This window comes from Xenopus tropicalis, chromosome 8 (assembly GCF_000004195.4).
Source record: "Xenopus tropicalis strain Nigerian chromosome 8, UCB_Xtro_10.0, whole genome shotgun sequence".
NCBI lineage: Eukaryota > Metazoa > Chordata > Amphibia > Anura > Pipidae > Xenopus > Xenopus tropicalis.
Genome location: NC_030684.2, coordinates 36,595,926 through 36,606,728, shown reverse-complemented (window position 1 = coordinate 36,606,728; position 10,803 = coordinate 36,595,926). Strand labels below are relative to the sequence as shown.

The 10,803-nt window shown below is 38.7% G+C and overlaps 1 protein-coding gene across 1 annotated transcript; it reads right to left on the bottom strand.

Moving 5' to 3' along the window:
• Positions 1-5,821: 5,821 nt before the first annotated feature.
• On the bottom strand, positions 5,822-10,716 carry ndufa8 (NADH:ubiquinone oxidoreductase subunit A8). The gene is made up of 4 exons (NM_001103021.1): positions 10,648-10,716; positions 8,741-8,904; positions 7,252-7,417; positions 5,822-6,053 (listed from the first exon to the last, which is right to left on the bottom strand). Exons 1-4 carry the CDS (start codon positions 10,696-10,698, stop codon positions 5,916-5,918), a joined length of 519 nt encoding a protein of 172 aa, NP_001096491.1. The 5' UTR covers positions 10,699-10,716; the 3' UTR covers positions 5,822-5,915.
• Positions 10,717-10,803: the final 87 nt, after the last annotated feature.

Below are 10,803 nucleotides of genomic sequence, written 5' to 3'. Positions count from 1 at the left end.
ATGTTATATATATATACATATACACACAACACTTTGCAACATTTATATATAATTCATTATATACTGTATATAATGAATATGTATTCATTAAAACATTTTAGTAATTTGTAAATGAAACAGTTTTGGCTCCTCAGGTTCTCAACATGCTTTGAGCCCTACTTAAGCTGGCCATAAATGGACAAGGTTTCATAGAAGAATTTGTGCTGAGCTGTAGGAGCTTCACTGATGCTGGTATCCTAAATAGAAATCTGCTCCCTTTGTGTAAATGGCCTATTAATTCATGTACATTTTTTTTCATTATGTAAAATGTAGTTTTTGGGTGGGCTCACACCACAAGGATGTGAAAGAAGAACAGTGAATTCTGTGCTGGGTTCTACTGAGTCGCCTTGTAATGTAACCGGATCCTTGTTGCCCTCTGTCTGGGGTCTTTTCAAACATATCTGCTTAGATTAAATACTTGCCGAATTTATCATGCAAATTAAAATGACATCATCTTTTATATGATGACAACATGTTTTCCCTAAATGCAGAACCTGGGAATTTTCTGCGAAAAGCCATCTGAAAGTACTTACGTTGTACAAGCCAGATGTTTTCTCTGGTTTTGTTGTCAGCAGACCTATTGATGCATGAGGTTGGTCCCGAGGAATAGGAACACCAACTCAGACCAATCCTTCTCTAATTGCAGCTCCTAGACTGCATGACAATAATTCTCTGTCCTTAGGATGTGTTCTAGTGTAATGGTCATTAATTCTCTGCCTGAAAAGTCCTGCTTTTTATTATGTTTTTACAATCTTCAATTTCATTTCCAATTAATCTTAATTACTTTGGTTAATTTGAGGTAAGGAAACGGTTATAGAAAAAGAAAGTTAATCCAACTTAATTTTAACTCCTTCTTATCAGCTTGTAATATACCATGTTAGAGGCAAGGGGGCACTGGGTGAGGTAGGAGTACAGTCAAAACCTGAATTGGGACCCAGTGATAGGACACGTACACGGACAGTTTAGTGTCTACTTGTTGGGCATATTTTAAAGGAACAATAAAATCAGTGGGAGCCAAATGTTAGGCACCCCCATCCCCCATCATCACTTACCTGATACCCTGGACTGGTTCTGCTGGTTGCTGAAAACTGCACTGGCCTGGGGTACATCTGTAGAGGCAGTGCCTTCTTGCGCTTCTTTCTTTTCTCTTCTGGGCAGGCACATGCAAAGTAGAGCAAAAACCCAGACTTTAAGCAAAAATCTGGCCTTTTCAGTCAGCACATGTGCCAGCCTGGGGCCATTTAAGAATAAAGAACAATGAAAAAAAACGTATACACCAACTGCTAGTATTTAATAGCAGCGACTGAGCCTTGAATTTGAGTGTGGATATGCCTTTGACAGCTTTGCACATCTGGACACTGCCATTTTCCCCCATTCCTCTTTGCCAAATGGCTTAAGCTCATTGAGACTGCATGGGAATTGTGTAAGCAACCTTTTTCAAATCTGCCACAAACTTACTATTAGATTGAGATTTGAACTCTGACTTAGTCATTGCAGTATATTAACATTGCTGCTTCTTGTGTTGTTTGGGCTTTATGTTTGGGTCACAGTCTTGCAGGAAGACATGTCTTCTCTTAAGGATCAGGTTTCCCCCCATATATATTGTTGCACAAGCCTTCCATGGCCAGCTGCAGAGACACAGCATGATGCTGCCACCATGTATCACAGGGGAGCTGGTGGATTTATCATGATGATGTGAAGTTTGGCTTACCCAAACAAGAAATATTATTTTTATAGCCAAAAAGATAAATTATGGACTGAGACCATAGCACATTCTTCCAGCTGCCTTCAGTCTCCTACGTTCTATGCCAATACTTCACTAGATCATGGTTTCTATCTAGTTAGTTTTAATTAAAAAAAAACAAAAAAACCCTCAATATACAGTGGTGTGAAAAACTATTTGCCCCCTTCCTGATTTCTTATTCTTTTGCATGTTTGTCACACAAAATGTTTCTGATCATCAAAAACCGTTAACTATTAGTCAAAGATAACATAATTGAACACAAAATGCAGTTTTTAAATGAAGGTTTACGTTATTAAGGGAGAAAAAAAACTCCAAATCTACATGGCCCTGTGTGAAAAAGTGATTGCCCCCCTTGTTAAAAAATAACTTAACTGTGGTTTATCAATTTCAATTTTCAATTTCAATATCAATTTCTGTAGTCACCCCCAGGCCTGATTACTGCCACACCTGTTTCAATCAAGAAATCACTTAAATAGGAGCTACCTGACACAGAGAAGTAGCCCAAAAGCACCTCAAAAGCTAGACATCATGCCAAGATCCAAAGAAATTCAGGAACAAATGAGAACAAAAGTAATTGAGATCTATCAGTCTGGTAAAGGTTATAAAGCCATTTCTAAAGCTTTGGGACTCCAGCGAACCACAGTGAGAGCCATTATCCACAAATGGCAAAAATATGGAACAGTGGTGAACCTTCCCAGGAGTGGCCGGCCGACCAAAATTACCCCAAGAGCGCAGAGACAACTCATCCGAGAGGCCACAAAAGACCCCAGGACAACATCTAAAGAACTGCAGGCCTCACTTGCCTCAATTAAGGTCAGTGTTCACAACTCCACCATAAGAAAGAGACTGGGCAAAAACGGCCTGCATGGCAGATTTCCAAGGCGCAAACCACTTTTAAGCAAAAAGAACATTATGGCTCGTCTCAATTTTGCTAAAAAACATCTCAATGATTGCCAAGACTTTTGGGAAAATATCTTGTGGACCGACGAGACAAAAGTTGAACTTTTTGGAAGGTGCGTGTCCCGTTACATCTGGCGTAAAAGTAACACAGCATTTCAGAAAAAGAACATCATACCAACAGTAAAATATGGTGGTGGTAGTGTGATGGTCTGGGGTTGTTTTGCTGCTTCAGGACCTGGAAGGCTTGCTGTGATAGATGGAACCATGAATTCTACTGTCTACCAAAAAATCCTGAAGGAGAATGTCCGGCCATCTGTTCGTCAACTCAAGCTGAAGCGATCTTGGGTGCTGCAGCAGGACAATGACCCAAAACACACCAGCAAATCCACCTCTGAATGGCTGAAGAAAAACAAAATGAAGACTTTGGAGTGGCCTAGTCAAAGTCCTGACCTAAATCCTATTGAGATGTTGTGGCATGACCTTAAAAAGGCGGTTCATGCTAGAAAACCCTCAAATAAAGCTGAATTACAACAATTCTGCAAAGATGAGTGGGCCAAAATTCCTCCAGAGCGCTGTAAAAGACTCGTTGCAAGTTATCGCAAACGCTTGATTGCAGTTATTGCTGCTAAGGGTGGCCCAACCAGTTATTAGGTTCAGGGGGCAATTACTTTTTCACACAGGGCCATGTAGGTTTGGATTTTTTTTCTCCCTAAATAATAAAAACCCTCTTTTAAAAACTGCATTTTGTGTTTACTTGTGTTATCTTTGACTAATAGTTAAATGTGTTTGATGATCAGAAACATTTTGTGTGACAAACATGCAAAAGAATAAGAAATCAGGAAGGGGGCAAATAGTTTTTCATACCACTGTAATATCTAGTCATCATTTTCATATTAAATAAGGGTCAACCTGTAACGTTATAAATATTTATTACAGTGTTGCCTTAATCCCCGGCTTCCTGCACAGATTAAAGTATTGAAAATGTAAAAACATAAAAATCAGTTTGATGTGACCATTTACTTCTATCCTGCCCAAGTAGGAATTCTGATTAATATTGCAGCAAGTACTCTTTCAGTGAAGCTGTGTTCACTCACCTTTTACTGTATCTCATTTCTAAAAAAAAGTTTAGTGTGATCTTTATTGAAGCTTATGGGTAAAACCCCATGGAGCGGTCCAGTCACCCCTGAATAGATCTCTGATATCGCGGGCAACTAACTGCTCCGAAATGGCTTTCCACCAGCAACAATAGGAGTCGCTGGTGGAAAGTCTGTTGCTTCGCTTTGTTTTCCGAAGTCACGTGAAGTTGCCTGCAGGGGGAAACTTTGTGCGACTTTGTATTATTGAAACAATGTGAAGGGCTTTCCACTGGCGACTCCTATTGTTTCCTGTAGAAAGCCATTTTTGATCAGTTAGTCATCTGCGATAACAGAGATCTATCGACGACTGAATGACTCCTTGGGTTCTTACCCTCAGGCCAATGGCACACAGTGTTTTCTGTGCCTGTGGAGAAAAGGTTGATTCACTCCAATCTGGAATTCAATGTAGAAATGTGAAAGTCTCCATTTTCGCACCTAAATCCACCCAATGCGTGCAATGACAGGCTGATCTCATGCCTCTGAGTGCATACTGAAAACAAGGAGGGTGGGAGTGGACTGCAGATCTGTGTTGATTTCCAGTGCACACATAACACCCCTACATGATAGACTCTTGCTTACAAAAAAAGTCACAACAAAGGGTAAAGGGAGGGGGTTGTATACTGGTTTTCTAATTATCAAGTATATTGGTAATCTGGGTGGGGTAGTTTCAATTTCCTGATGAAATGATTTTTTGGTAATAAAACAATAAGAAAAAAGTATGGTTCAGTACAAAAAGGCAGACAGGTGGCATGACTTAGCTCAGACTTATTGCAAATTATGGGCTGACCGCACACAGGGTGTATGCTTTATCTCCATTTTCACCTTGCAGAAAAGAGTCCAAATCTGCCCGTCATTGGCAAAAATTTAACATGGCTCCCACCATAGATGCACATATTCAGGCCAAAAACCATCCATTATCAGAAGTGACTGATGATTTTAGATAAATCTAATAACAGGAAGCACAGGCTTCTCCTAGATCAAAATTGGGCACACACGTGAATAGCTCCTAGTATAGTATCCAGGTGTTTGACCCATTGGCGATCAGACAGCATGCTGTGAAGTTCAGCTTGTGTATGGCCACCTTAAGTAACTGTTGTAGGTTAGTACCACACAGGTCTGATTCTCGGCCTGTGTATAAACAGGCACTGTGTAAGCCTTGGTGCTTACACACGGAGTGGATTTCAGCAAAAAAACGCATACTATTTTACGAGCCCATCAGATCAGCTGATTAAAGCAGGGTGAGAATCAGCCCCACATGGAACTACCCTTAACTTTGTGGAAGTAACCCTGGAAAAGTTAGCTAAGAGGATTAAAGTTGGTGCTTAGCACTCAAAAGGTTAAATTGATTATTTTACTCAAACAAGCTGCCTGGCTGCGGAATTGTTCCATTACCTGCATGAAATAAACCTGGATTTACACATCTTTTCTTTTCAATTAGAATTAATTCAATTTGATACAAACTTTTATGCAGTAAATTCTTACACACAATAGAGCCAAACTTCCCTTTAGAGATTTTTTTCAAATTGTACACGTCAAATAATGACTTTTATTCAGTTTGGTTTTTCCCCCAAAATATAGGTAAAATTCACTAGGGAATTTAGTTAAACCAGCGTGGGGGGTGCAAAGAAGACATTTATTCATTTAATACGTCTTGATAAATTACAGCTATGGGATTCCTTATGCAGAAACCAGTTATCCAGAAAGCCAATTTTCTATAAAGCCCATTTTTAGCAAACAATTCTAATTTTTTTTTTAAAAATGATTTCCTTTTTCTCTGTAATAATAAAACAGTACCTTGTACTTGATGGGGACTAAACTGAATGAATCCAGATTGGTGGCAAAACAATCCTATTGGGTTTATTTAACGTTAAGATGATTTTTAGCAGACTTAAGAAATGGTGATCTAAATTACAGACACATGCCTTACCCAGAAAACCCCAGATTCCAAGTATTCCAGATAAAAGATCCTATACCTGTACAACTTAAATTAACAAACAACACATAAGGTTTTAATAATTTATTTGCATTATACATAAGATAATGACACTGGTCCAAGCAGAAGATGTGAACAGAAAGTGAACAAAATTATTTGCAATCTACCAGGTCCAGAAGAACATTTTGCTGCCATATTTTGATGGTTTTAGCTCTCCTTCAATTGGAGGGTTTGGCTCAGGCCTTGGTCTTGAGTGATAGATATTATCTGGTAAAGCTCTGTCTGTTTTCACCTTAGTGACCTAATGGGATAAAAAATAGGTGTAAGGCTACTAAGTACACTTTGTGGAATCTCTACGTGCAGGAAAAAAACTGTTTAATGTATGCAGTAACATTATTAAATCAGTATTTCTTATGCTGAAAGCAAATATTTCACCCTCCTGTGTTAAGAACTAAACCACTGTATGTATTCTAGACAGCTTATCTATTCATGAATGGCTGCCACCATGCCTATATAGCAGTTTATTCATATAAACTATATTGATTTTAGAAAGCAAACAATTTTAACTATTACTTTTATTTAAAAGCTTACGAATTCAACATTTCAACTTGGCGTCTGATAATGCACCAAGCCTCTGCAAGTTGGCTGTTACCCTGGTAAAACTAACAGGGTTTGTTTTTATTTTATATTTTTCTGATACTTTACACTTAATGTGGTAAAGTGTTTTGCATTCACACAAATACCAAATGAGTGTTCAGCCAAACATTAATGCTTACATGTAAAGAGGCCTGCTAAAGATAACAGACAGATGTTTGATACTGAAATGTAATATCCCAAGGTTGTTCTAGAACATACTGATCTAATGTAAAGTGAAACTTGCTTATGGTACTATATTCTTTATATGCTTATTTTATACTACAGTTATGTTCTAAAAAACTTGACACTACATTGCTCACTAAACCCTTGGATGTTGCTTCCAGTTGCCTCAAAGCAGGTGCTTATTTATGAATTCCTGGCTTCAAGGCAAGTTTTGGTTGCATAAAACCAAGTATAAAGCCAAACAGAGCATTCTGTAGGCTGCCAGTCCACACAGAGGCTATTAAGTAGCCAATTACAGCCCTTATTGGCACCATCAGGAACTTTTTCCATGCTTGTGTTGCTCCCCAACACTTTTTCCATTTAAATGTGGCTCACAGGTATAAAAGGTTGGGGATCCCTGCTCTACATCTTCATATAAATAATGGGGTTCTTAAATTCTGTCAAAGGGTTCATGTGCAACCTGAGACTTTTAAAACCATGCTGAAAACTTGACTCTAAAATTATTGGAAGTATGTGGATTTAATAACATATTTAAATGCAGCCTGTGTATTTTGTATTGAACTTTCAACAAAACTGAAATCAATTATTTAAAATATATAAATATTTTTAGATAATGTTGCTAATACACTGGAAAATACGTAGCTAACAAAATGCGGACATGTATTTTGAAAAACCCCTACCTTGGACAAATCTCCCAGTTCGGGTCTTGTCCATCCCAGCTTGTCAAGGACACAGTTGTCAAATGCTGCCTGCTGCTTGCGACAGCGGCGGAGTTCTAGCAGATTGGAATAGTCAATGCAAGTCCAATATTCAGTAAAAGGCTCTGCACAATGAGTTTTGATTTTCCTGCAAAGCACACAAATAAAAAGGTGTATTACCGATTCCTACGAGTAAGATTTTGTTTTAACAAAATAATACCTTGCCTCAGAGTTGAAGGCGTCTTTTGGCTTTCTCCAAATTCATATTTCTTAACTTTTAAGAATGATGTTTACATTTTAGAAATGACAGCTTTTCCAGTTTAAGGGTAAATCTTAAAGAGATGGGTCACTTTTAAATTAAAATCGTGAACCATGTAGATATTCATATTCTAAGACTATTTGCAATTGGTATGTTAAAATTTATGAATTATTTAGCTTTTTGTTCAGCAGCTCTCCAGTGAGGAATTTCAGCACCTATCTGGTTGCTAGGGACGAGTTTACCATAGCAATTAGGCAGTGGTTTAAATGAGAGTGAGATCTGAACAAGAAAGGGTCTGCATAGAAAGATAAGTAATAAAAATTGACAATAACAGCATCAGCAGAATGTTAGCCTTACAAAGCAGTAGTTTTTTGCCTGCTGCCCTCCCATATCTTTTAAACTCTAAAAAAACAAATTTGGTCTGATTTACATTTACAATACATTACAAAACAACAAACTCAACCTAAATAAATAATAAATAAGTACATTTAAAATATTAGGTAATGAGTTATAACCAAATATAAATAAATGCTGTAAATTACTAAGTTTCCATTTGCACATCATCATATCCCCCCATTGACTAATTAGGGGACAATAACGAATAAAAAGCAATTATTTATTTCTAGTTTTACCAGTTTTTTTAAACTGTATGACAGAGAATGTTATCAGCTATTCTCACACAGTTGCAAAATATACACAGAGTACTAAATGTCTACATTAAACTTAAGCATCTCAGCTGAAAAATGTGGGAATAGTATTTTAATGCAATATGAGCATGCACTTTATCACTAGACCAGGCTAAACATGCCCTTGTGTTTAGCTGTGTCAGTGGCACTGTAATAAATATGGGAGCACCCAATAAGAATGAACGCAGGAGTCAGGTGATGATTAATGTGTAGAGGATTGGGAGAGGCCTCTGCTTCACCAGTACTTTGGCTGGTACATTCCTTTTTATTTAAAGAATCCCATAAATTACAAAATGACCTTCCACTAAACTCCTAATGATTTTTTAATGGTCAACATATAATTTTGCAAAACTGTTTCTGATTTTGATTCACTGATAAGTGCCCCAACTGAATACATGGAGCACAGCAAAAGCAAGTTGAATATTGCATGTCCTATTGCTAAAATGGCTCAGTGGGGGTAACCAGTGCTTGTATTGCAAGCTTAACAGAATAGGATGTCTCGTCTCACAGCGTTCCAAGCAATTACCTGAAAAAATCCAGGGCGCATGCATTCACTTTTCTTCCCTCCACTAGACATTTCCTGGGGTCCTTCTCTTCCCAGCGGCATAGCATAAACTCCTTATTGGGCTTGTCACACTGGGAGCCATAGTGATGGGCAGCTGCTTTTAAAACAGCAGAGCTGACATCAAGCTGAACAGTTTTGGAAGAAAAGAATTATTAATAAGTATCTGAGGCAAACACAGACTCTTAAACAACTGACAGGAAATTGTGCATGTAAATACATTACCACCTGCCCCGTGCTACTTACACACACAGAATTCACCTGTCAGTGTGCACATGGGTGGATTTCGTTTAAGATTGTTGCACGTTTTGTTGCCAAACACCATCCCATGTGAGCACTGACATGATAGAAATAGAAATGGTGTTTATTTAGTGTAATTATTAGCCTAACAACTGTGGTAAGGCTCCCCTCAGAAGCACAACAATGCCTGGGAATTTTGCCTTTTCTTTCTTCTTCTGGTCTTTGTAGCTCTAGTTATTATATATTATATATTTATGTATGTGAGTGTATAGATAGGTCAGTATGGGTCTGTATGCGAGTGTATAGATAGGTCAGTATGGGTCTGTATGTGAGTGGATAGATAGGTCAGTATGGGTCTGTATGTGAGTGTATAGATAGGTCAGTATGGGTCTGTATGTGAGTGTATAGATGTCAGTATGGGTCTGTATGTGAGTGGATAGATAGGTCAATATGGGTGGATAGATAGGTCAGTATGGGTCTGTATGTAAGTGGATAGATAGGTCAATATGGGTCTGTATGTGAGTGGGTAGATAGGTCAGTATGGGTCTGTATGTGAGTGGGTAGATAGGTCAGTATGGGTCTGTATGTGAGTGAACAGATGGGTCAGTATGGGTCTGTATGTGAGTGGGTAGATAGGTCAGTGTGGGTCTGTATGTGAGAGTATAGATAGGTCAGTGTGGGTCTGTATGTGAGTGGATAGGTAGGTCAGTATAGGTTTGTGTGTGCTGGGTTTACTTGGAAGGGTTGAACTTGATGGTCTTTTTTCAACCCCGTGTAACTAGTTGGGTGTTTCCAGCCGCTAAGCCAGCAGATGCTATACAAACTGAATTATATGCAAGCAACAGACAGTAACCCCTTATTTTACATCTAAATATTCACCAGGTGAGGCTGACTGTATATATTCTTTTTGATATGCCTCTTTACATCTTCCCAACAATGATGGATAATACCTACTACACAATCTTTTCTTAGTCTGTACCAACCAGCAATTATTTACCCTGGCCTAATCAAATTCTTATCTAGTAACTATTACAGAGGCTAACATGCAGACCCTTTATAAAGGAAAAGTAATATCAACAAGTAATAACAGTTTTGTGCAACGGTATCTTTTGATGCAGCAACTACAAATAAATGTGTTCTTGGCACTGAAAGACATATTTTATATTTTAGTTAAAATCACTGGGGGGGGGGGGGGGAATGTTAGGCACCCCCAGTTATTATAACTGCTTACCTGATACCCTGGGCTGGTGCTCCTGTTAGTAGAAAACAGCACCCACCTGGGGCATTTCTGTAGAAGCTTATCCTTCCCCTTATGCCCCCCCCCCCCCAGTGATTATACCTTTAGTGTTGCTTTAAGGGAAAGTGGTATTAGAAAAGTGAATTGAAGAGTCAAACATGGGCACCAGGCTGAATCAATGGGGTTAATGCCCTCAGCAGTAGTTAAAAAGTGTGTGTGGGAGGTGGGGGCACTCAGATTTGGGTAAAATACTAAATGAATACATATTTTTTATAGGATTCATTAACATTATAATATAAACTAATAGAAAAAAACTAACAAGGTTTGCTGATCCTACACTGCACAATTATATGTTGCTATACACGCAGAGGTACACATTACACAATACACATACCTCCTGCACTGACAGCTCCTCAGCAGACGGTAAGTCCACCTGACCGGGCATGACTACCTCCGTCCCCGGAAGGTCAGCTCACTGCGAATGCGCCGCCGACGTACTGCTGTTACGTAACGACGCGCTTACGTCAACACGCTGTGATCGTCTTGGTCG